The sequence below is a fragment of the Parus major genome, chromosome 26, assembly GCF_001522545.3.
Source record: "Parus major isolate Abel chromosome 26, Parus_major1.1, whole genome shotgun sequence".
NCBI lineage: Eukaryota > Metazoa > Chordata > Aves > Passeriformes > Paridae > Parus > Parus major.
In genome coordinates, this window is record NC_031795.1 from 2,191,722 (window position 1) to 2,218,399 (window position 26,678).

The 26,678-nt window shown below is 47.8% G+C and overlaps 1 protein-coding gene across 5 annotated transcripts; it reads left to right on the forward strand.

The window, feature by feature from the left end:
* On the forward strand, positions 1-23,930 carry C26H6orf89 (chromosome 26 C6orf89 homolog). 5 transcript variants are annotated; one of them, XR_001525062.2, is made up of 9 exons: positions 1-46; positions 3,428-3,635; positions 5,009-5,174; positions 16,534-16,688; positions 17,005-17,126; positions 18,226-18,352; positions 19,024-19,147; positions 19,517-20,273; positions 23,494-23,930. XR_001525062.2 is itself a non-coding variant. In XM_015650766.1 (8 exons), the coding sequence occupies exons 2-8, from the start codon at positions 3,447-3,449 to the stop codon at positions 19,600-19,602; spliced, it is 969 nt and encodes a 322-aa protein (XP_015506252.1). In that variant the 5' UTR covers positions 1-46; positions 3,428-3,446; the 3' UTR covers positions 19,603-23,929. The 5 variants fall into 5 exon arrangements, 2 of the variants coding, with proteins under 2 accessions (XP_015506252.1, XP_015506253.1); XR_004500282.1 differs by having other exon boundaries at positions 19,517-19,767; XR_004500281.1 differs by having other exon boundaries at positions 19,517-19,767; positions 20,092-23,929.
* The last annotated feature ends 2,748 nt before the right edge of the window (positions 23,931-26,678 follow it).

A 26,678-nucleotide genomic window follows, 5' to 3' on the forward strand; every position in this document is an offset into this window, starting at 1 on the left:
GGCCGCAGCCGGAGCGGGAGGAGCCGCCGGGCGGGACGCGAGCGGGGTGAGGTCGCGGGCGGGGGTCGTGGGGGGCCCGGAGCGCGACCTCTCACCGTGGGCTCGGCCTGGGGGGGGCTCCCCGGCTTGTGGAGGCCGGAGCAGAGGGTGGGGGTTGGGGGTGTCCTGTTTCAGTTTATTGATGTATTTTTAAGAATAATCCCCTGATTGGGGCTCCTCTGCCTCAGAGGAACACGGGCGAGGCCGTGGGGCTGTGGCCGGGTGAGGGTTCCTCCGGAGGGGTTTCAGCGCAAGGCTGGGACCTGATCCCCGGGCAGGGCGAGGGAGGCGGCATCAAGAGTGTTAAAGCAAATGGAATATATTTTTATATCTAAGCATATGTACATCATTGTAGGTTCACCAGCAAGGCGAGCAAGCTTTCCTTATTAAAGACTCGTCCAGCAGCGTTTCTGTCTAAATATTTACCTTCTAAAGCCTTGGACTAACCACCCTGGGCTCTGTGGGCAGAACTGGGTGCTGGGGTGCAAACCCTGCAAGCCAAGTGCCATTGGTCTTTCTGTTTGTGGAGAGAGCTGCTGATTCCTCCCAGGGTGGTGGAGTTTATAAAAAAACAGGATAACATACGGGTTCCTCATTCAAAGGCCTTGCTCTAAGGGGTTTGCAAGGGATGAGCCCTGTTCAGAGTGTGTGTGGTGGCAAAGAGGGTACAGTAGCTTGTTATTGTTTTGTTGGTTGTATTGGAGGGATATGAAGAGAAATCATTCCTCGTTATTTGTTTTTTAAGGCCTCCTCTGTTCCCCCAACGATGTGGGATCATAATCCCTTATTTTCTAGCTGGAAGATTGAGTTACTCTTGAATTTGTCAAGGAGCTCGATTGGATTTTTAGTGTCTGTGATTTACAGGGGTTGTCTACAGAGGTGTTTGCTCAGAGTGGAATGTAAATGGAGAGGGGTGGGAACTGAGATATATCTCTGTGTTGTATTTTAGCAGGATTTTTCTGTTGTTTGGAAAAGGGGAGACAACAGTGTTTGACAGCATTTCTGTGGGGATGTTTGTTTTAAGTGGTTCCAGACAGATCCTGCAAGCAGGAGAAGCTTGTTGAATCTGCTGGAATTCTGCACTGGACAGCTTCACCGGGGAAAGCTTTGTCACTCAGGAGCCAGAGGACACTAGATAATCTTTCAGACCACTTAGCACACCACTTACAGTGTCCAGGCAACTAGAATAACCAGAAAAGCTGGAGGGGAAAAAAAAAAGGCTATTAATATCCTGCAGATGTGCTGGCTCTTGCTTGTTCCATGAATCAGGTTATTGCGTGAATGAAAGAGTTAGTAAAGCAATGGTTTGTTTTTATCATCATGTGCATGGCAGGTGCTTTACAGATGAGAAGAAGAGGTCCTTGTCTTGGAGAGGTTAATATGAGATATTATTGACCCAACCTGCTTTGCTTGCCCATGAGGCTGCTCAGGTGGCAAGATCTGGGACAAATATTTGCATGGAATGCAAGGAATGTCGGTAGAAGAGGGCCAGGAGCTAATTAACCTGGTAATGTAGTGCAGTGTGTTCTGGGGCTGGGTTTTAATTTGCCATTTTTACCTTTTTGGTGTTTCTGTGGCTGTGGCTAGAAATTTGACACTGATGTTAATGTAACATCTGACATTAACTGCTGGAGTTGAATGCTTAGGCAGCTGCTGACCAAACAAATCATGGTTATTTTTCAGCCAGATAATTTTCCTGATCTGATGCTCCATGTGATCACATAAACAAGTCTGCAAGGGCAGAACACGGGGGATCTTGTGGGGGGAGGAGCAATCCCTGAAGCTGGTAGTCCTGTGAAACCTAGGGGTTTTTGAAAATACACCCCAGTGTTGCATTGAAAAGAAGATACTAAAATTGCCCTTGCTTGAGCTGTGACTTATAGGAGCCCGTGGTTTAGGCAGAAAGCTGTTAGCCAGTCCTTTAAAGGCAAATCAGAGTTCAAATCTGAGCTTTATCAAGTCTCTTGTTCTAGCCATACATAGAGTTATGGCTGATTTGCGCTGTGGGAGAAGCCAGAACAAATTGCAGCTGAGCAAATCTAAATTTGGGTGGCTTGTTACTCAGGGCTGGTCAGTGTGTGTGCTCAGGTGAGCAGAGCAGCTCTGTGCTTTCACAGCAGGCTGTGCTGGGAGATGTGTACAGAGCCCTGGGGATACTTACACTTCTCACAGTGCTGGGACAGAATTTGAGGTGCAAAGTGGTGAATTAGGTGGATTCATGAGGTGGTTCCTGGGCCCAGGAAACTTTAGCAGAATGGGGACACGGTCCTGATTTCAATTTTCAGCTGTGATTATCCATTGTGCTTCTTGTGTTTTTATGTGATGATCCTCAGGCTGTGCTCTCCAGGCAGAGCATTTCTAAACTCTCTCCCAGCTGGCCCAGTTTGATCAGGTTAGTGTTACCCAGCTCAGAAACAAGAGGCAAAGCAAAACTCTACAGATGCCTTTTCCCCAGGCAATGGGAAAATTTTTTACAGTGTGATTCTCACATTGTCAACTTGTACCTTGTCCAGCAATTTCTTTACATCTTTTCTTGATCCCATCAGCTGCTCTCAAAGATGCCTTTGTGGCAGAGTGGAAGTGGTAGAGGAAAATACTTTTTTTTTTTTTTTTTTTCCAACTTTACATTGATCTCTCATGGGTAGAGTCTTATAAGTTAAAAATAATTGGCTGTCAGATGCCATTTTGTCACCCAGCACAATGCAGTTCTTGCTGGGATACTTAGTTCTGGCACATCTCTGACCTGCAGGCAAACTTGGAGAGGAAGGTGAGGGGCTTTGTTGCCTGCAGAGCAGCTGCTCTTATGTTGCTGTTACTCAATAATCAGTTGGCCTGGACGTTAGGTTGCGAAAATTTAAACAAATTGTAAACTGCTGAACTTTGCCCCACACATTCTGCTTATTTCTCAGTCCTGGCCCTATTGCTGACGGGAGATTTAATGAAAACAAATCTGGGTTAAAATAAGCGACTGACATTATAGCGCGGGAGGGCTTAGCAGGGCTGCTGTGTGTGATGATCAGCTTTGTATTGTTGGCTTTTGTACTTGGTGAGCAATTGCTTTATGGGATGGATTCATTTGGAATAGATGAATAAATGAAGTTTCATGGATTTCTGGGAAGCTTTGTTCATTTACATAAGCTGTGAATCTCAGCCGGTTCTGCTCTTGTCAGGAAATTTCACGGCTTCTTTGAGTCGGTGGGAGATCCTGAACCAGCAGAGACTATCAGGAGTGCAGCTCAATGTTGTGCTGTTGGCTGGGAGCAGGTTTGCTCCAGAGGAGCCTTCCTTGTTTCCTGGGCACTGCCACGTTGCTGGGATGGCTGTGCACGCTGCTGTTGGGTGGTGCGGCTGCAGTTGATTCCTGTTAACGCACCCCATCTCTCCTCAGGGATTTCTCCTCAGAGGCCATGGAGCTTTCGGCCAATGAGCTCAGCATCTATGACAAGCTCTCCGAGACCATTGATCTGGTGAGACAGACTGGCCACCAGTGTGGCATGTCAGAAAAAGCCATTGAGAGGTTCATCAAGCAACTCTTGGAAAGAAATGAACCCCAGAGGGGCCCTCCACGGTACCCTGTCTTAGTGGCTCTCTACAAGGTAAGGTGACTTTTGTGCAAGAGCACAGCATTTGAGGGTCAGGGTTCTCCTTTGCACTTGAGCTTTCTATTTCCCATTACATTTTATTAGTTAATTTTCCAAGATCTTTATTTAAAAAGCTGTGAAGTGTAGCTTCCTTCCTTCATGCCACGAACTGCTTTGAGAACAGGAGATAGCTGCCCAAGATTTGGAATTGCTCATGTGTGCTGTAAATTTATGTTGTCAACATCTTCCATCTCCATTATTAAATAATGAGATCTGGATTGATTTTTCAGACTAAGATTCCTAATGTTGGCATCCTGAGTGTAAATGTGAGGAAGAAAAGAGGTTCTTGAAGTTCAGGGTTGAGTAATGAAGTGAACATGGCTTTGTTTCTGACCCTGTCACAAACTTCTACATGTTTTTATTCTCCTTATGGTCTATGAAACAAACATATTATAATCATGGTTGATGGTAGAAAAATGTTTTAAAAGTCTTAACTAAGAGATTCTGTAGAATCTTTTGCAAAGTGGGTGAGAAGATGCTATTGTTAGGTAGGTTTGAGACCATTCAATCCCAGACTGGTTTGGGTTGGAAGAGATCTTCAAGATCATCTAGTTCCAAGTTCCTGCCATGGGTAGGACACCTTCCACTAGACCAGATGTTTGCTTCTAGTCTGAAAAGTTTCCCACTGACATAATATTCAGTAATACTTTAGTGTCATCTCTACAAATCTATTGCACTGGGTTTTATTTGGAAAAAAATTCAAGCTCTCATCTTTGTGTCCTATAAAAAGCTGTAAAATGAGGCAGGAGAACAGGAAACTGCAAATTTGAACTTTCAGCTTCTGTTCTTGTTTTTGCTGTTGATTCAGTTTGACTTTGGCCAGGGGGAGAAATGCGTCATGTCATCTCTTTAAGGCTTATTTGGGATTCTGGTATGGAGGAGGGAGCTGGTGCCAACTCTGCCAAAGTGTTTCGAGGCTTGACGGATGTTTGCAAAAACCACAGGGTTTTCCTTGTGTAAGAGGCATGGCAGGAGTGCAAGCTTTTATTTGATTAGGTAGGGAGGAAAAGGAACTATCTGTAGATAATCCTGATTGATCTCATGCTGAATTATTTGCAGTGCTAAAATACAGGAACAGAGTTGTTTGTGTGGCTTGGGTTTGAAGGCTGCTTAATTTCATCCTTGGACAGCCCTAATAATAAAATTGGGTGTCAACTCTGTGCACATAAATAGCATTGCAGCTGAACGAGGAGACACAGCAAAAATAAGAGTGTTCGTGTTGTGGTGCACAGGCACAGCCCTTTGATACCAGCAGAAGGCGTGTCCCGGTGTGAGGATACCTCAGCTGCCTGCAGTGTGATTAACTCTGTGCCTGTTTTCCCTCACAGGGTCTGCTCACCCTGGGCTTGGTGTTGCTGACTGTTTACTTGGTGATCCAGCCCTACAACCCGCTGCCGCCCGAAGCGCCGCTCTCCAGAGCCCAGGCCTGGGGCTCCCTCGTCGGGCACATCCGGCTGCTGTCCCTGCCCATTGCCAAGAAGTACATGCTGGAGAGTAAGGAAATATTTTCACTGCTAGTGAGAAATACCAACTTAAATATCAGCCACGCGAGTCGCTCGGGCGTCTCCAGGGCACCATAAATGTGTTGCTGGCTTGGCATCATGCTTTTCTCTTTTCCTACCACTATACTTAAAATAGCATCCTAAGTTCCAGCTTCACTGGGACTGAAGCATATTTTATCTCTAACTTGATAATTTTCTTCTTGCACATTCTCTTTTCCTTGCTTTTAACACTTTGGGTCTTTCTTCCACATGAGTTCCCTTTCCTCTAGAAATCTTTGCACTTCTAAGAACCAGAACTGAGATAGCTCTGCTGGGAAAATGTCACCTTTCCTTGTTTTTTCTGAGTAGAGCAAAACCAGTTTCTCAAGCAAATCTTAGTATCTGTGAGCAAAGTGTAAAAACCTCAAGTTGTGGCCTGCTTTAAGGAAGGGGAGTTTTTGCCAAGTGGCATATTGGGAAAGGCCTGGGGGATTGAGTGCTGTCGTGTTTACGTGACATTAAGGGCAGTGTGTGTGTGTGTGAGGAAGTCAGATAAGGGTTCCCTGTAAGGTGATCCCATTACAGCAGAGCAACATCGTAGATTTTCCTAGAATGGCATAATAGAAATGGAAAAGTTTGGCTATTTCTCATTCTTGGTTAATCATTTCACTGACTTAGACTGGCAGGTGGGTGCAAGCCTGGGCTCTGCCTCTGCTGGAGCACAAAGACTGTCAGTGATGATAAAGCTGTGAATTATTTTGAGCAGGGATGTGGCACAATGTTGATGGTCTGGTGGCTCACTGTAAAAACAAACTCCTATAGCCTGCCCTTGTCAGATTTATATTTAGCTTGGGCACCTCATTGTGTTGGAGCTGTCTGTGTTGGCTCTAACCTTCCTGCCAGAGCTAAAAAGGGCTCCCTGAAATGCCAGCACCATTCTGTATTCTCTCCCTCCCTCTTTTCCATTGTGGGATTTCTGTTGATTCCAATTTGTATGGGTGGCACTGGGTATGCCCCATTGTTCCTCTTCTTATACATTGGGATATCTCTGGGAGTGAAAAACAAAGGTGAGGAGATGGCTCTGATAAGCACTTGACATTAGAAGCCTGCTTATCTACTGCATTCCAGCTTTTCCACGGATGAACACCCCCCTGCTCCTGTATTGAGATGGAATCCAGTGGGAATTTTAATGCTCATTTCACTTTTCACAACGGCCAGGAGTGACAGGACAAAGGGTAATGGACTAAATGTGAAGGAGGGGAGGTTGGATGTTAGGAGGAAATTCTTCCTGTGAGGCTAGGGAGGCCCTGGCACAGGTTGCCCAGGGAAGCTGTGGCTGCCCTATCCCTGGAAGCATTCCAGGCCAGGTTGGATGGGGCTTGGAGCAACCTGGGATAGTTATGGAAGGTGTCCCTGCCCATAGCAGGGGGTGAAGCAAGATGAATTTTAAGGTCCCTTCCAACCCAAACCAGTCTGGGATTCTATTTTATTTGTTCAGTCAGATTTTGTCAAGAAAGTTGACAGGTTCTTCCTTGAGATACCACAGGGTCCTTTTGGATGAGAAGAGCCCAGGGATGTTCCTTGGCACAGCAAAAGGTTTGTAGGACAAGGGCTGCCTGAAACAATGAGCATCTCCTTGATAAATAAGAGCAGGAGCAGTTCTGACTACCTTTGGAAAAACCAGCTGAATGATGAGGAGATGGGCAAACATCCAGAGGAAGAGGGGAAAAGGGAAGGATGGATGGAGAGGAAGGATGCAGTGTTGTTATTTAAATGCACATAGAATCTTTCATGCCTGTGTGAGTCCTGTAAGTCTTCAGAAGTGATGAGCAATAGGATGGGCAGCAATCCAGTTCTGGGGAAAAGAGGAGAGGAGGGGGGAGGCAGTTCCTGCTCTCTTTCCACAGAATTAGGTTGTGGTGGAAGCCACAGCATGTCCCCATTAACAGATTGACTGGGGTTGGCTGGAGTGACTTTGATCCTGCCTCAGCAAAAGGAACTGGACAAGACTGGCTATTTGAAGGGAGAGTGCAGCACCCAGCCTGAACCTTGGCTGAGTTCCTGTGGGAATCCCTCATGTCCTGACTTCCCAGCAGGCAGCTGCGGCCACCGACACTGTCCCCGTGACACTGGTGTCACCATCACAGCTTGCTGCTGAGAGGACACTGGTGAAGCCATCCAGCAGGGATCTGGAAGGAGTTCCTTAGCTTGCAACTGAGTGCTCTCCCAAGCCCTTTCAGTTCTGCTTTGATTGTGTTGTAATTTTGGCCTTGGTATGCTGAAGGGAAGGGGTAAAGCTGCATCTTGTGTCTTGTTTGTTGATGAGAGTGTAAGTCCAGGAGGTCTTGCAGGCAGGTCTGGTGTTCTCTGATCATAGGATCCCACAATAGTTTGCATTGGAAGGGACCTCTGCAAGTCACCCAGTTCTACCCCACTGCCAAAGCAGGGTCACCTGGAACAGGTGGGTTTGGAATGTGTACAGAGGGGAAGGAGACATGACCTCCCTGGACAGCTGTTCCAGTGCTCTGCCACCCTCCATGAAAAGAAGTTCTTTCTCATGTTGAGGTGGAAAATGTTGTGGTTTAGTTTGTGGCCATTGCTCCTTGTCATCTTGCTGGGCACCATGGAAGAGTCTGGAACGTCCTCTTGGCATCCCTTGGAGATGTTTATATGCATTAATGAGATAGAAGGGATGGTTGCACTGTGCCTGAGCAGCAGAGAAAACCACGAATGCAGGGACTCGACGTAAAGACTCCTCTTCCTTTCCCTACGTAGGTCCTGGGAAGAAAATTTTGAGGGGGCTGAGGATGGAGCTTGGAGCTTTCTGTGCTTGGGCACCAGTTCAAAGCCAGCTGGGGCTGTTCCTGTTGAAAGCCACCTGTTGTCAGCTGGAGGCTGCCGTGGCCCACCGGCAGTGCTGGCCCACATTGCCGTGGTGCGGACACAGCCCAGCCCGGCACGGGTGGTCTGGCTCCTTCCTCTGTGCCTGGGCAGACAGGGGCAGCCTGGGCTGTGCTGTCCCTCCTGAGCTTTGGGGCAGCTTTCCTGTGTCCAGGGTTGAGGTTGGAGCCTGGTCCGCTGGGAGGTGTGGGCTGAGCAGCCAGGTTTGTGTTGCAAAACAAGGGCAGCTCAGTTGCTGGGTTTCCCCTGAGAGCCAAGAGCTCCAGTCAGATTGGTGGTGAGGCTTTGGGAGGTACAGAGGTGCAGGATGTGTTCTCCCCTCCCTCCTGCTTATGGTGACCTGCCCTCCATCCTTGTCCCTTCCACCCAAGAGCTGTGCTGTGGGTGACAAGGGCTGCCTGTCTATCAGTGGCTGTGGGTGGACCGTGGAGCAGCCGAGGTGAGGAGCAGGATCCACAAAACTCTCTTGCATTGTTTATAGGATTGAGTCCAAAGTAAATTTCCTTTTTGCCTGTCTCTGTGCTCTCTTTCTTGCTGACTTTTTTTCCCCCCGGATCAATTCCTGTATTAAACCTTATGTTCCCATTCTTTGTTCCTTGATAGCTGACTCTTAGACCATTGGGTCTGTGCCTCTCTTCCAGCTGTTTTCCCAGGGCAAGGTCCCTGTGGTTGGGGAAAAGGTCTGTGGAAATATGGTTTGCATTTGCTCTTCCTGAGCTTGTGTTTATGCAGAGCTTGTGAAAGCCCCAGTGCTGGGTCACATTGGCTGCTCCGGGCCTGTGGCTCTTGGCACATCAGCCCTTCATTAATAACCCCAAAGAGGCAGTGGGCTCTCAGACCTCTGGGTCTGCCTGCTGTAAGGAACACGGTGTATTGTGATGGCCACATGGGTTAACTCACAGCTATTTGATGCTATTCCAGGGAAAAAGTAGGACCTATGCATTCTGGATTAATTTCTCACATAGGCTGTGGATGGACAATTCCCTCTGTGTTCCAGTTCTCTGGTGCAGAATAGGGATACAAGTGCTGCTGTCTCCCCTGCAAGCATTAGGAAGTAATATATGAGCTCTCTGCAGTAAAGCCAAATGAAAAGGGGTTTCCTGTTCTTTTAACAGAAATTTTAAATCCACACTGGTGGTCACTCTGCCTGATTTTTCTTCCCTTCACAACTGTGTCATCCCTACAGCCTTGTTAATATCTAAATACGATTTTTGATGTCAGCTGGTTGGTAACTGTTCCCTGCCAGCCATGCAGTGATGTGATGAGCAGAGCATTAAGCTGCTTTCACATTAACTTGTGTGTCTGCCCATAGTAAATTCAGTCCTTGTAGCTCAAAAGCTCAGCAGAGCAGGTCTGTCAGTGGGGAACAGGCTGTGGCCCAATGTGACAATTTGCACGTTGTACTGGTAGCAGGGGTTGTAATGATCTCGAGGAAAATCCAGTTTTGCTTTTAATAATGACACTTGGTCCTGGGCACACTCATCCTACACAGCCCAGAATCAGCTGGGTCAGTAACTGCTCAGCACACCTGAAATCAGACAAAAGCACACATGGATCTCAGTGCTGGAAAAGAGATCCTGTGCAGGTTGTCTCCAGCTTGGAGAAGAAGTGTTAAATACCCCTTTTTCCCTAGACCAGTAGGCCTAAAATAATGTTTACGGGTTTATATGTAATTATTGTAGAGAAAGGAGCCCAGCTGGAGGAGCTGTGTTTAGCAACACCTTGTAAATGGCCTGTCACTGTGTTACTAAAGCCTGCTGGGTGCCAGAGCTCTTTGTGGGGATGGGTCACAGCAGGGTTACTGGGGGAGGACAGCAGCTGGTTACTGGGAGAGGGCAGCAGCCTCTGCCTCTTGGCTGGCCCACCTTGGGTTTAGCTGGAGGCTTGCCTTGGCACTTGGCCAGCTCCTGTCTCTTCTCTGATCTTAACCCTTTGTAGGCAAAACACTTTTCCCTATGCTTCTCTCACTCCAGCTTTGGAGTGTTTTTGTCCTTGGCACAGCTCTGTGCAGAAGGAGAGCATCCAGTATGCCTGCCTTGCCCAGGCTGCTGCTTCTTTGAGAGCATCATGGGCACCCAGGTGTTAATCCAGCCTTTCCCTGTGAGCTGAGCACCCAGGTGTTTATCCAGCCTTTCCCTGTGAACTGAGCACGCATGTGTTCATCCAGCCTTTCCCTGTGAACTGAGCACACATGTGTTCATCCAGCCTTTCTCCATGGCTTTGCAGCCCATGCTCTGTCTGACACATGGGGCTCAGGGATTCCTGATTTCAGAGCATGGGCCTGCTCTGAAAGAAGGGTTGCACAATAAGGCTGCCTGGGAGGTAAGGCGGGATCTGCTTTCTACTTGTTGCCTCTCCTCTTGCTCTCAAAGGATGTTACTGTTTTTACCTAAGCAAAGTTGAGATGGTTTTTGCTCTTGTTTTCCTGCGTGTTCTCCTGCACCCGCTTTGGGGGCTAAAGTATTTGGAGGTGGTTGTGGGTCACAGCATGTGCAGGGCTCCCTCCCATCACTGCACAGCTGCCAAGTTTATCTGATCTTTTGTGTGTGTAAACAACCCTTTTATGATATAACCTGAGAGCAGCCAGCAGACATGTGTTGGCTTGTTCAAAGGGGAAAAAAACGGCTGATTTTGCAGGGCAGGGTGGTGCCAAGCTGTTCATACTCTGTTACTTTGGCCTTCATTCAGCCTTTGCTGTTTATTTGGGTTTTCTGGTAGTAAAATAACCCCAAACCATTGTGGTGCTGTGGAACACGAAATACTCTGCCTTTTACTTCTGTGTTGTGAAGCCTTCAAATTGCTTGTTTGCTCATTTGCAGAGTGAAACCTTACGTTAGATTCGCTTTCCTGGGAAGAGCGTTTGCCATAGGTGGCCTCTCGCAGAGGCATTTAGCAGCCTGGCAGAGCCCTCTGTGCACTTGTGACACAGACATGTCAAACCTTTTACAGGCAGAGGCCACCATCAGGCAGGTGACAGCAGCTGGGAGGGATTTGTTTCCAAAGCTGTTCCTCTGAGGCAGATTGCTCATGCAGCACAAGCTGTCGCTGGGGCAGGTAACCAGAGGTGCAGCTGGAGTGGACTTTGGATGCTTTCCTGACAGCTTGGTCCCTGCCTTCCATTTTTGAGACTGGTAGGTGCAGATTCTTGGAAATAATGCTCTTTTGCCCCAGTGGACTATGAATTCCTCTTGGGCTCGGCTCAGCAGACTTGATTTCACAATGTCTGTTTGGATCAAAATCATTTTCGTGCTTTGCTTGAGGTTGACTAATAATCCCTGGGCTGGTGGAGCAGCCGTTACCCATTAGTGAGATGAACAAGTAGTTCTTCAAGCTGTTGACTTCTACCCAGAACAACAATAAAGGGGTTCTTGATGGGTTTTTTTGGTAGCAGTTATTTTGTTCCTAGCTGTTCCTAAAAATGCTGTGAACCAAACTAGGAGGTACTTTCTTCTCATGGCATAAATATATTCAGTATACCCAGAGGTACAGTAAAAGTTCAGTATGAGGGAGGGGTGAGGATCTCGTGCTGAACAGGGATACTTTTTGTAGTATATATTTAAAACCCCACTGTGATACAGTCCTTAATCTGGACTTGCAGGCTGTAATTAATAATCCTTATGCTTCCTGCCTGACTTACTTAAGAGCCCATCAGTTTAGCCTGACTTTGACATGACATTATAAATGATCAAATTAATTTTTAGCCTAGTGAAGAATTTCAGCAAGATAGAGTTTGGGAAACATTGTTTGTGCAACAAAGTGCTCCAAATGCCTCTTCCAAACTGTGCCACCTGGTAACTACAGAGCTTGGAATTTTCACATCTGTAAAGTAAGAATGATGGGATTTACCTCTGTCAGAGATTCTGATCATGAATTGATGCCTGAATTGTTCCACAATCCCAGGTTGCTCCAAGCCCAGTCAAGCCTGGCCTTGAATTCTTCCAGAGATTGGGCAGCCACAGCTTTTCTGGGCAACCTGTGCATGGGCCTCCCCAGCCTCACAGGGAAGAATTTCTTTCCAGTATTCCATCTCTCCCTGCCCTCTGGTAGTGGAAGCCATTCCCTCTCATCCTGACACTCCAGGTCTTGTCCCAAATCCCTCTCTGAGATCTCTTTTAGGCACTGGAAGGGGCTTTGAGGTCTCCCCAGAACCTTTTCCTCTCCAGATGAGCAACCCCAGCTCTCCCAGCCTGATTCCAGAGCAGAGGGGTTCCAGCCCTCCGTGCATTTCTGTGGTTTCCTTGCGACTCACTTCAGCAGCTCCAGATCCTTCTTGTGTTGGGGTCCCAGAGTGGAGGCAGCTCTGCAGGTGGGGTCTCACCTGAGTGGGGCAGAATCCCCTTTTAACAAAACACCCAGGTTTCTACAATGCACCTACAAGAAAGGACACGGAGAAATGTGTGGGGAATGTTCAGTGCACAGCCATTCTTGGGAGCCCTGAGGTCATCCAATGCTTGCTGAAGTTGCTTGAATATTCCTAGGATTGGCTCCAGTAAAGTAAGTGACGGGTCTGGGCAATAGTCTCATCCTCAGAAAGAGGAATCTGGGATTTGGAACCAGCCTTTGAAGGTTGTGGAGCTGCTCAGTACATCAGCCAGTCCTCTGGGGAGCTTCCTTTCAGTTACAGTGGGTGATGGTCCCTATGGACCCCCCACCTGGGGGGGCTGTGAAGTCCTGAGGGGTCTTCCCTGGGAGCAGACTTCCCTGTGCAGACCTGGCTGGCATTTGCCTGGTGAAGATCTCTTCAGCCTTGCAGCCCTGAGTGCTAGGGAGCAAACCAGCTTGGTGGGGAGCCAGCAAACTGCCTCAGCACCTGCAGTGCTACAAGCAGAAGGTTTTGTGTTTTGAGCACTTTGTCAGGGTCAGAAGCAGCCCTTGGCTCTGGATCCTGCAGGAACAAAAGTTTCCCCTGCTAGAGGCTTCCCTTGAATCTGCTGCACTGGCAGATTGATCCTGTGCCCTCCATATGGTCCCTAAAGGGATCAGGGCTTGCTGAGATCCTGCTCTCAGATCCATGTGGGCAAGTTTCCCTAAGTTAATTTGCTCTGCTGCAACGGGCAAAAGCAGGGCCAGGTCTCCTCAGAAACCTTGAGTTCACAATCTGATCATCCACACCCAGTATCTCTGGGGCTGTGCACACACACCCCTCTCTTATGCTGGGGGCAGCCAAAAATTTGGGAGATCCTCTGTGAAAACAGCCAAGAAGGGCGGGGTACTCATTTTAAATTGGTGGTGACTTGAAAATTATTTTTCTGCATAGTGGAAAGTAGAGTCATAAACTCCTTGTAGCATTTATTAATCATAGATGTGTTTTAAGGGAATATTGTTATCTCTCGGTCTGTGCTGTGTTAGCAGCTGAAAGTCCCAGCCCTGACTCTGCTGGGAGCTCTCCTGACATGGGGGAAAAGGCAGCTCTTGTTCTGGAGAAATAATAACACATAAAAGGAAATACTAGGTGGTTATGGCCGGTGGGGAGCTGAAGTTCTGTTGGACAAACTGAAGGATGCCCCTCAAAAAGGGGTGAGAAAGCAGAAAGAAGCTGGCCACACTTGTGTCCTAAGGAATAGTTGGATGTGTCACTGCTACAGCTGCTCTCCAGCTCTGCAGGGGTAATTGCCCACGCCCAGCACTTCAGCGTGTTGGGAGTGGATGGGACCATGGTGTGAGGGTTGTGCTGGGATGAAAAGAGCATCTTCCATTCTCATCCCCGAACAGTGTGTGTGTGTGTGTGCACAGACAGCACGCTCAGCTTCCACCAGAACAGTCCCCAGGGTGTCTGGGCAGGCAGGGTGATAATGGAAAAGGAATGCAGGGAGGGTAAGGAGAGAAAATCAGCATCCTGGGTAAAACCCTGCCCTGGTCCCCAGTGGCAGTTGGCTCCTGTGTGCACCATCTCTCCTCCCGCCCTCCCTGGGAAGGGCAGGCGCTGCCCGTACTTGTCATGCCAGTCACACACATGCTGGTGCACAGACTAACACCCTCCACAATAAATCTAAAAGATTAATTACTAGGAAAAAAAAAAAAAAATCCCACAACCCCACTTGCAGCATTTGAAATGCATCTCAACCAGTGCTCTGCTCTGGTTATTCATGGGGAAAAGAAATCACCTCCTGAATCGAGCAATTGAGAATGCAAATATCCCAGCCTGGCTCAAAAGAGGAATCAAGCTCTGTACTGTCAAGCTGATTAGCATCCTGTTCCATGGGGTACTGCCCTGAGCCCAGAGGGAAGATTTGGGGACAACTGTGCTTAATGCTTAGGGATGAGGTTTCTGAGTTTTGCCCAGAGAGAAATTACAGTCTTGCTACGCCCCGTCTGATGACAGACCGTAGAGATGTTTTCTTGTTCTCTTCACAGCGACTGCCCTTTCTCTGGTGAGATCTTTCAGCCTTTTGTTTCCTGTCACTGACCAGCTGTTTTTTGTGAGTTGAGTTTTTTTGTTGTTGTAAAACTGAAGCTTTCTACAGGCAGTGGAACAAAGATTTTCTTTTTTCTCTTGTGAGCAGGGAGGGAAAGTACATCAGAGCAGTTTCTCATGGGAGTGGGACTTCTGCTTGCAAGAAGGATTTTATACTTTATTTTGCCTTTTTTCCCCCTTTCCCTGAAAGCGGTGTAGATGCGTCTTCCAGAAAGACTAAGAATTATATCCTGATCCCTTTCAGTCCATATCCCAGCAGTAGGGTGGGAAATGCAGCATTTGGGAGTTGGAAATACTCAGCAAGAAAGAAGCAAAATGAATCCCGGTCTGCTCCTTGTTGTGATGTCCCAATGAACGTAAATCTCTGTAACATTCCTCTTGGCCCGTTGCAGATGTCAGAGGGGAAAATAAAACAAGAGCTCTCCTATGAAGTGCAGGAGTGTGAGTGTGATTGAAAGTTGCAGTGACAGGCAGGTTTTGTGTGGTCTTTTTTTCCCCAAAAAAAGCTGTTGTGCATCCTTGTTTCCCAACTTGAATTTTCAGCCAGACTTCACTCTTCTTTCTCCCTTTGCCATCCCCTCCGTTTCCCGAGTTGCCTGCAGCAATGTCCAGGAGACTTTGGAGCTCTTTTAACATGTGCTGGCAAGGGTGGGCCTGTTGGTGAGGATATTTCACGTGAGATGTTTCCTGACCCACCCTGACAGATCAGGCCTGGGATGGGTTTGCTGCCACTGCCTAAGTTAAGCCTCCCCCATTGGATTAAGGCTGCAGCACCAGAGGTGTCACTGCCATAAAATCTGTATTTGAAGTCGAATTTCCATTAAGCTCTCCCATTTCTCACAACCTGCTGCTGTATCTCCAAATATAAAATTTGTGTTGGTGGCATTTAGACTGGCTATCAGAGAAGGGTTCTTCCCCCAGAGGGTGCTGGCACTGCCCAGGCTCCCCAGGGAATGGGCACGGCTCTGAGGCTGCCAGAGCTCCAGGAGCATTTGGACACCACTCTCAGGCGCAGAGTGGGAGTTTGGGATGTCTCTGTGCAGGGCCAGGAGTTGGAATTTGATCTTTGTGTGGTTCTGTGATTCTGTAAATTAGAGCCACACCCTTTCAGTGTGGTGGCTGCTCTGCATATCCTTTAGCATAGAAATGCATGGGGTGTTCAGGATTGTCCTGCACATTCCCTGCTGCAACAAGTCCCTTCTGTTAATGATTCCGTTTTTTTGGGAGAGCTCTTAAGTTAGAGGAGGGAGGCTGGATATAGGCATCAAGTTGTGTTTTCATGTAAAAATTGAATTTTTGAAGATGTAAACATATGCAGTGTTCATTGAAGGCCAGTTCAGCTCATTGTGGTTTAACAAAATTTTTTGGAATTTAAAATGAATGTAGCTGTGATGCAGGGTTGTTCATGCTGGGAATCTTCTCCCCAGTTCATCTTCAAGTCAATGCATGGGATGAATGAAAACAGCAGCATTGTCAGATTTGGTGAAATCTGACATTTGGCCAGCATTTTCTGCACATCAGAGACTGGGCAACAATTACCTAGGACAAAGTATTTCTAAATTAACACATTGGTGAAGGGGAGGGTGATGATTTCAGGTATGTCCTAGCAGGGTTCATGACACCAATGCTAACCATGTGGGAGATACTCTTTCCAACCTGGATCTTTTTTTGTTTACTGGGTGTTATCTCCTTGATAACACTTTTGGGTTGCTCTTTTGCTTATGGACTTGTTTCCGTTTAATTACGCTACATGTGATGGTTGCCATCCTTCTGTTGCTCGTGGAGAGGTAGCTGAGCCTGTGTGCCTCATGTACAGGGAAGTGGAATTTCCATAAGCTCTCCCATTGCTCACAACCTTTAGCTGTATCTCCAAAATGTGCTGGAAACATTTCCTTCAGTTCCCTGCCTGGCAAAGCTGCTTTTTGAGTTACAGTCATCAGAAACTATAAGAAATCTCAGGCTTTCCTGTTAGGGATAATGAGTTTATCATTGAATTTGTCTCCTTTTAATTCCATTTTTGGTTTTACTAAACAGGTTTCCCTTGTTTCTTCCCCAGAATGCCAGGACTGGTGGGCAGCAGGTTGCAGACAGAACACTTCCGCACTTCCCACAAACTGCACAGTCTGTTCTGCTGTGAAAAGCCTTCAGATAGTGACAGACTTCAGAGAGCTATCAGAAAAGCTCCAGAGGCATCAGCCTTTTCTAATCAAGGTAATGCAGGGATTTGTGAGGCTCGGTGATGAGTCCAAACTCTTGAACAGCATGAGCCCAAAAACCCTGCCCAGTATTTTCACCCATGAACTCAAACTGCTCATTCAGGACATGTGTCTAAGAAGACATTTTACCCCAGTGTAAAAATGAGGGAGGAGAGAGCTCCCTGCATTGTTCCTCTGACTAATGATCATTGTATTTGGACACTTAGCAATCCACATGGCTATTGCTCTTGAATGTTTTCTAGTGGGAGGGAAATGGAAGCAGGGAGCAACCCTGGGAGCACAGCATTTATCTTTGTTTCATGTTCTTTAAGACAGGGCAGCATCTCTCCTATGAAGAACTGAAGCATTTTCAGTCCCAGGATCCAGAACTGGCAGAGGTTATAATAGAAGAAAATTCAGCTGAATTATGGAGCTGTCCATTTTTCTTTCCCTGGTGAGTCAGACAAAATGTGGTGGACAGACACATCCTTTCTGCAGGGGTGCTCAGGCTCTGCCTGTGTGAACCACCAGTGGTTCCAAGTTGCAGTTTAACTGGAGGGAAGGCATACAGGAGTGGGCTACAGGCTGGTTCTGCTTGCTGGCACTGATTTGTTCTGAGGACAAGGCTTCTGCACTAAAAATGGAGGGTTGTGGCTTGGTCTCCAGGTATTGCTTCCCTGATAAGATAAAATTATCCTTATAAGATAAATTCCCTTATATTATTAAAATTCCCTTATAAGATCAAGTCTCAGGGTCTGCCTGGTCCTGTTCTTCAGGCTGTAAATCATCTGGGCTGTGATCTGATCACATAAGGCAACTCATTCACTTTTCTAGCACCTCTGCTCAGTGGAAATCCTCCACCACTGGTGCTGACTGAGAAGAGATGCCATGACTTCTGCAAACACTGAGAAGTAATGGAAAGTCAAAGAATCCTGCAATTTGTGTTTAGTCTTGTGCAGAAAATATGGCCAACTCTAATCATGCCCCTGTTAACTAAAAGCTCTTTGCCAAAGCCTTTAGTGCGAACAACTCAGAGCTCTCTAAGATCCCACAGCAAGCACTGGTAGAGGGATGGTCAGGGTACAGAAGAATTAATCACGTCAGTCCCCCAGAGAGGGATGTAAAAATAACAAGCCCCACCTGGCCTTTTCCAGTTACATTTCCTGGTTTAGGGAATAGCCTTGGATCCCCTTTGCCTTTCCATGTGGGTTCAGTTATGGTTGTGTATGATCCCACCTCTCTGCACCTTTTGTAATTAATGGATCTGGTCAATGACTTGAATCATTTTAAGGGGAGAGGATAATGAAGTTCAGGTATCCATCAGGATCTGTTTGTTCCTTCTTTACATGGTCCTGGTGCAGGAGCCCAGAGGAAGGTGGGAAGGAGCACGGGTTTAGAGACTGAGGTTGAATTTTGCTTCTGGCTCCCAGGGTTAGTCTGTCATGCTGTTTATCAAGCATGAATGTTTGGCAAGAATTTTATCTGGAAAGTAGCTTTTAAATGTAAACATTTTCATTGTATGATGATTCTTTAATATGGGCTGGTTTGTTTAGGAACAAGTCTGTGAATAAATCTCGGATTCTGCAGGATTTTTTCTCCGCTTCCTCTTTGCTGTCCTTCCCCAAGACAGTGTCCCTGGAGAGCTGCTTCCTCATCCGCCACCCAGATTTGGGGAATAAGGTGAAAAATTAATTCCAGAGACATTCTCTTCCTGTCTGTGAGTTGTCTCCCAGCAGCTCTGATTTTTTTGTGGGATTTGCAGGGTATTTTCAGCTGATACAGTCCTGAAAAGGAGCATTTGGTATTGTATCAGCTCTGTCCATCTGTGTGTGAAGTGGTATCTCAAGATGGTTGTGTCTAATTTGGGACAGGAGATAGCCTGTGCCCATCTCCCTTGGCAGCTGGAGATGTCACAGAAGCAAGGGATTTTAAAGATCATCTTGTTCCAGCACCCCTTGCCTGCTCCATTCATGTGTCTGGCCTTGCTATAGCTGGGTGAGGTGCTTTTGTGCACAGTTGGGCAGAATTCCTTTAAGAGTTGTATTTTAGGAGCTGTTCCTGGCAGTGAGTCTTACCCATTCTGAGACACTTCAGGCTTCTGGCCTGATCTCCTCCTCTGTTTTCCTGAGTTTTGGGGATGTGCAAGCCCTGCCTTGCCTTGGAGGGGAGGAGAACCCTTGCATGCAGCTGACCTCAGCTAAGATTCTGTGATCCGCTGGTAACTGGGGCAGCAGCAAATGTGTTGTTTGCTCTGTCTCACCTGCCTGCAGGGCAGTGACTTGTCCCTGCTTTGGGCAGACAGAGCCAAGGAAAGCTGACCAGGCTTTTGAAATCCTCTCCTCCCATCCTAGAGCTACAGCCTGCACAGTCTCTTCGCTGTTGGGAGCGGGCAGCTTACCCTGACTGTTGCACCTCTGGACACGTGCAGAGGACACTGTGAGATGTTCAAGGTGGAGCTGGAAGCTGGAGATTTGGGTGAGTACCAGAGCTGTGGCATGCAGGGACTGGGAGAGCCCTTGGAATCAGGAGACTGCTTCCAGCTGAGTCTTTTCAGTCTGATACCTGGGATGGTGGTTTGTGCCATTGCCACCTCCAGACTGGTGTGTGCCTGCTTGCCACAGCACAGGGAGTGATCCTTCTCGACTGGGAGTTTGTGGCCTGGAGCACCAACACTGGGATACCAGGAGTGCTCAAAGCTTGAGCAGTGTGGCTACACAATGGGTATTAGAAAGCCAGTGCCCACTGAGGGAAGTGTCCTTGCATGACCACATCCTTCGTGGGAAATGGGAGCGCTCGTTAAGGATGGATTCATCTAACACAGCCTCTCCATTGCCTCTTCCCAAGGTTATGCCAGCGCAGATCACTGGACAATGAGCTTCACGGCCAGAGGGACACAGCCAGTGGTGATTTGTGATGGAGCTGCCAGCTAAGGATGGTGGGGTGGGAAAACAGAGCTGTTCCCAGGACAAGAAGACTTTCAGCTTTGAAGCCAAGGCAACGTCTTGAGAGGAGCGAGCTGGGGCAACTGGGGCAGGCAGCTTTGCCACCCTGCATGTTTACAGTGTTTAAAAGTGACTATTTTCCTGACCCTTGAGGTAATCCTTTGCCTTTCCTCAAATGTATTTTGGGAGAAGCTCAAGCTATTTATGACCCTCCCTGTCCCCTCAGGTAAGCCCTGGGTTTGCAGCAAAGGATTTTTTTCCAGGAGCAGCAGATGGATTTCTCAGGATGAGATTCACCTTGTGTTCTTTATGGATTATGGCACTTCTGAAACTTCCTGGGGGGTTTGGGAGTGGATGGGGTGTGTGACATTTCTGTGTACATTCCTCCTGAGGAGGAAGCTTTGAGCCTGTGTAGTCAGGCCAGTTCTATAAAGGGAAGGAATTGGTGATGCATCCCACTCTCCCTCATGTCCGCAGGTGTGTGAGCCCTACAGAGCTGATCTTGGCCTCTGCTCCCAGGCTGGGGAAAGCCTTGAGCCTGAGGGCAGAAACTCTCACCCACTTCATCCTTCTAGTACCAAAAGAATCCCTTCAGGCCTCTCTGTGTTGTGGTCACCCTTCTGCAGCTCTCTGTCAGCAGGTTGTGAGTGAGTCAAATGGTAATTGTGCTTTTCTTCACCTCTACTTCCTTTCCTGCAAAAACACCAACAAACACGTGTTAGTGGTGCTGGCAATGCAGGAGTTCTGGATGGAGCTGGGAGAGAGCAGCTCTGTCCAACTTTCACCTCAGACACCAAGGGCTGCACAGCCGTTCTCAGCTGCTCCTTGTTTTTGGAGGCACTGCCTGTGTTCCCAGCCCACGGTACCTCTGGGAGCACCTGAAACCTCCCTTTTCCCTGGCATATTTTTGTATTGACTCCTTCCAGACCTGAAACTCTGTCTTGAGAATGAACGTTGGTTTTTCCTGGGTCCTTTCCAAGCTGCCTTTGCTTGTTTCCTGCTGCTGGAGCAGTGCTGTCTCCAGTGCCCTGAGAGAGGCTCGGGTTCGGTGTTTGCAGGCTGCGGATGCTCCGGTCCCTTCCAAGTCTGATCCTTTGGGTCTGATCCCACTGCTGAAGATCATTTACAGATGTGTCAGGCTGAACTCATAGGCCAGGGCTGGAGTTCAGGACATACTCTCACACTTGTTAATATGGAGTTGGGAGGGGTTTTGGTCAACAGTGAGTTAACTCTGTTCTCAGGAGCAAGAGCCTTTTTCTCTGTAAATATTTTAGGTACATGTAAAATGACAGATTGGAAAATGTCTGTCCAGCCTTTGTTTTTGAGGAGAATGGGAGCAAACATTGTGCTAATCTGATTAGGAGCTGACAAAAGCTGCCAAGTGGGATGACCACTGGCTGCTGTACAAGAAAAAGGCAGAGGACAGTTCCTGCTCCAAAGAATTTAGTCTGAGGCCTTGACACTACAATCATTTCTATGCATAACCCTTGTTTTTCTCCTGTCAAAACAGTGAGAGCAAGCCCAGCACCTGTGTCAGTCTGTGCATGGCCCTCGGTGCTGGACACACACCAGATCTAGTGGAACCAAAGGGGGAGAGTCTGGCTCTCTCAGGATAGAAAAGGACTAATATGATTTGTTATAAAGTATTAAAGGGAATTGGACTAATAAAACTTCCATTAGTATTCTCACTGCTTGGAGTGTATTTCACACTCATGACACTACATTCAGTCTTGTACATGCCAAGACACACACACACACCACCCCTCTCCCTCCTCTTAAAGCCTGGGTCTTACTTAATGGAAATTTGGGAGTTCGGTGATGGCAGAATTAGGGCCTCATTAGTGACTGTTGCTATTTACACTTTGGCAGCTTCTCAAATCAAATGCAAAGGCTGACAAGGTTACTTCACCTCTTACTGGTTTTGTATCTGACCCATTTTTGTAAAGCATTGGCTCAAAGCTGCTGCTGGAGCCATTCTTGCTGAGATTGTGGCGGTTCAGTGACACTGTCACTGCTAAGTGTCCTTGACTGTAACTTGTAAAAGAGCTGCGGAGACAATTCCCAAGTGTCTGTGAAATGCCTGGATTTTGAGAGTCACACTTAAGCCATTGTGGCTGTCTGGCTCTTTCGGGAAGAAGCAGAGAAAATGGATCTATTTACAGTTGCTGTTTGGACTGGGGGGAGGAAGGGGCAGGTTTGTGCCTGTTTAGCAGAAGTGCTCTCACCAGTGCTTCTCCCTTCCTCGAAGAGTTGCAGCTGGTTGGACAGGAGCTGGTGAGTCTGGCCTGTGTGCAGAGCAGCCTTCCAAGTGCACTTTATGGGCTCTGCATAAGTTTCCAGCTCTGTCTCAGCGATACATTGCATATGTCCCAGCCTCGCTCCCTTCGGAGTTTACATCATTTGTTTTTAAGCTCTCCGGTATATTTTCTCTTCCTCTTCCAAAAGCTGTAAGGAATTAGCTGCTAAACTAAAACAGGAGGGCAGTTCTCCTGCTGATAAAGAGCCGATTTTGGCCGAAGTGCAGAGCCCCAGTCTGCAGCACAGCTTCCAGAGCAGCTCCTGTCTCCAGCTGCCAGAGGAGTGGTGCTCACACCTTCCACATGCCAGGGCGGGTGAGGAGCCGCGGTGGGAAATCTGGAGGTGAGGCCACAATGGCAAAACTGGGATGGCAAAAGGGAGGAATTAATACCTTTACTGCAATTAAGCCCTGGTCATCTTCCACATCCAGAGCTCCAGCTTCACAGAGTCCCTGGAAAGGCTGCAGGACTTCCCTAGAGAAGGGGTCCTAGGGGCCTGCTGAGGTGGAACTGGGGGGAACAGGGCTGTTCCTGCAGCTACTGAGGTTTCACAGCTGTGATCAGATGTCATGGAGGGGGTGTCCCACCGTAGTCTCCCTCACCTCAGCTCCCCTTTTGCACACTCTGTGCTGGTTTGGACAATCTCCCACTCCCATTCTGCCCAGCTCACAGGGGTTCCCAGTCAGCACATTTTAAAATCCCTTTGTGTGCTTCAGAGCTCATTGCCTGTGAGCTGGGAGATTGATTCCTCCTCGCCCCACATCCCAAGGCTGTAAAACTGCTCTGAAATCACACCAGAAATCGGTACTACCCACGAGCTCAGTGGGCAGAGGTGAGGAGAGGTCACCTCTGCACTTGCCAGGCTGGAAGGACGGGCTGTCCTGGTCAGCTGGGCAGGAGGATCGTGGTTTAAAGCTGCTCCCCAAAGCAGGGGTCACTGACCGGTGCTGTCAGTCAGTCCTGAACTCAGGGTAACTGAAAGGAGGAGAAAGGATTATTATGATTTACTTCAGTACCAGGAAATCAGTGGCCCCCACGGGAGCCAAGCTGGCAGTTTCTATTGATTCTTTCTTTTGCTTTCTTTGTTCCTTTTCATTTTTTTCCCTGCCCACTGTTATTGCACACATTGATTCCCCCGAGGGGTCTCTTTGCAAGGCTCTGGAGAGCTTTGAGTCAGATTTCCCGTGAGTCTCCAGACTTCAGTTTCTCCCACCAGACCTGTTTTTGCAGTGTTCTGGAGGAGAAGCTGGTTTAACTGGGCTGGATCAAAGCACCTCCCTGCCCTCGTGGCCTCCTGGGCTCCAGCAGCAGCAGGAGGAGGTGGGGAGCAGGAGAGCATCCCATGGTAGAGATGTGAGCTCTGTAAACACCAGTGTCTCAGAAGAGGGGATCCTTCTGCCTTGAAACCCTCTTGTTCCCTCCCTGCAGGAGGGAAGTTTCCACACACCCCAATCCCAGGTAGACATTCAGCCCTGTGGCCCCCAAGAGAACTGAACACTTCCTGGGATGAGGCCATTTTGGTGGGTACACAGAGCTTTTGCTTTCTGCAAACCAAACTTTGTCCTCTTGGTAAATTTTATAGGTAGAACTCGATACCCTCCTCTTCAGGAACCTCCTCCTTGTAAAGGGCATATTTAGTGTCCTGCTGAGTTAGACAAGGGAGATGCTGGACTTCCCTTTGCTTTGGAGATTCAAATGGCAGGTGATTTATTTTTAGCATTATCTCTTGTCTTGGGGAGGGGAGCCACATTCTAAAGGCTCAGAGGTGCTGGGTGGAGCTATATATGCATAAAGACTGTTTCAATGCTGAACACTAAATTCAGTGATGGATTAAAAAAAAAAGAATGTGAATATGCACTTAATGCAGAATTTTATGGATGGTCCTAATTTAATATATTGCAAACTTTGTAAATACTTGGGAAAAGCCTGTAAAGTGTGTAAATAAATGAGATTTGTATGTAAGAAGAATAAAAAAAATTTTTAATTTTTGCAATTAAATACAAGTGTTAATGACCCTTTTCCCATTTCCTGATTTTTATTTTCATGTTGCATGTCAGCTATTGAGGGGTTATTTAACCTTTTTTAGGTCACTTTTTCTGAAAGAAATGTAATTTAAAATGAAAAGTCAGAAACACTTGTTAGAAAAATGTCATAAAGAAACACTTGGTGAAAAAGGAGCAGTTTGGGAAATGTTCTGTGGATTTTAGCCTGGTTCTCTGAACAAAGTTGATGCAACAGCTTTGCCTATCCCTCCTTTCTTTTCTTCCCAGTAACAATCTCCATCTTTCCATCACAATTCAGTTGATTTTAGCCAAACTTTGAGGCGTGGAAGGCGATAAACTCCTCCAGAGCTCATAAATCCGGGTGAGTAGGGAGAAGAGAGAGATCCTGTTACTCCCACAGCAGTGCAGGAGCCTTGTCAGACACCGGCCAGCCCCGCTGGAGACCCTCGAGACGTGAGTCAGTAGCAACCCAGGCTTGGTCACTTCTGTGCTGCAGAGTGGGGCCTCTGGAGCCAGCAGGCTGGAGCAGAGCCTGTCAGGTGTTGGTGTGTGGCTCCTGTCCCCGGGGTGTGGGGATGGGCTGTTCCTTGAGCGAGCAGAAGGAAAGCTGCATTCCACATATCCTGTCAATGCAGAGCTGATGTTTTGGTTATTCCAGCCAGCCCTGAGGGCAGCCACAGACTCTCAGCTCCCCTGTTCGGGGCAGTTTCAGCTCTGTACCCTGTTCTTCCTCTCCTGCTCCCCCTTCTCCTGATGGCTGAGGGAAGAGGCATCAACCCTCTGCTTTCCCCTGTTCCCAGCAGGCTGGGGGAGCCCAGGGGCTGCTCCTCAGCTGCCAAATGCTGTTCCCCAACACAGACATGGGGCTGGCTGAGGTGGGCTCTGACTGTGGGGAGTTGCTGTGCTGCAAACTGCTCTCAGCAATTGCATCTTGCTGCCTTTGTTTCTAACGCAGCTGCAATTCCAGGGATAGAGTTCTCTGTGAAAAGAAGGCTTTGTCAATTGTTATAGGGTGTGGATGACACTGGTGGGTATTTACTACAGGGCACCTGTGAGGAGCAGGAAGTTGATGAGGTTTTCTATGGGCAGCTGGAAGTAGCCTCATGGTCACAGGTCCTGGTTCTCCTGGGGAACTTCAACCATCCTGATACTTGTTGGAGAGACAACACAGCCTGCCACAGGCTGGAAATCCAGGAAGTTCCTGCAGATCATTGAAAATAACTTTCTGATAACAAGTGGTGGAGGAGCCAAGGAGGAGAGGTGTGCTTCTGCACTTTAGGAGGGGCTGGTTGAAGATGGGAAGGTTGGGGAAAGCCTTGCCTTTCACCATGTTATGGTGAAACTCAGGATCCTGTATGGGGAAGCAAAGCAGTAGCAGGGCTAAAACCCTGGTTTTCCAGAGAGCCAATTCAACCTTTCCAAAGACCTACTCAGAGGAATCCCATGGAATAGGACTCTAGAAGGGAAGGGGGCCCAAGAAAGCTGGTCAGTATTCAAGCATCCAAATTCAAGACCAGTGTACCTCCATGATCCAGAAATCAAGCAAAGGGGGCAGGAGACCTGCATGGAAGAGCAGGGAGGTTCTAGCAATTCTCAAATAGAAGAAAAATTTATGGGATGTTGAAAAAGGGACAGGCACATGAGAGATCTATAGGAACATGTTCAGGGTATGCAAGGATGCAATGAGGAAGGCCACAGTCCACCTGGAATTGAGTCTGACAAAGGATATCAAGAACAAGAGCTTCTCCAAATACATCAGCAGCAAAAGGGAGAACAGGGAAAATGTGGGGCTGCTGCTGAATCCAGTGGGTGTCCTGGGCACAGAAGACACAAAGGAGGTGAAATTACTCAGCACATTCTTTGCCTCAGTCTTTACTGCTGAGAGCAGCAATCAGGAATCCCAGACACTGGAAGTAAGAGATGAAGGAGGGAGAAAGGAAAACTTCTCCTTGGTCACAGAAAGTTGAGAGAGATCAGCCAGGCAGACTTAATACCCATTAATCCATGGTGGGATGCACCCAGAGGTGCTGAGGGAGCTGGCAGAGGTTGTTGCTTTAGTCACTCTCCATCATCTTTGAAAAACCCTGAAGAATGAGACAGGTGCCCAGTCACTGCAGAAAATGATAACTCCTGTTTTCACAAAAGGCAAGAAAGATGGTCTGGGAAACTCCCAGCCAGTCAGCCTCACCTTCAACCCTGGAAAGATGATGGAACAGCTCATTCTGAAGATCATCACCAAGCATCTGAAAGTAAAGGAAGTTATTGGGAGTGGTCAGCATGGATTCACCAAGAGGAAATCCTGCTTGGCCAATCTGATGCCTTCTATGACGGCACAGCAGGATGGGGTGAGAGGAGAGCAGTGGGTGGTGTCTACCTTGACTTCAGCAAGGTTTTTGACACTGTTCCATAGCATCCCCATGGCTAAACTCAGGAAATGTGAGTGGATGGATTCTAAGATTTTGAGAAAAAGGACAGGAGGTAGAAGAGGGGAACCATAAGTGAGGGCTCAGGAGATGGCTGATGTTTGGAGAAACAGAGGTTTAGATGAAGAATGCCAGTCCAGGGATTAGGATTCAGGCATGGGGAGTGACCATGCATGTTTGTTGGCACCAGCCCCAGGGCAGCCTCTCCATCAAGGCCAGTGTGTGACACGGGTGTGTCTCATGGGACTCCAAAACTCTTAATAAATACATTTCCTCCCCAGTCTTCAAGCTGTTGGGTGTTCCTTGCTTTTGGGAGGTGCTTTAAATCTGACTGCCAGAGC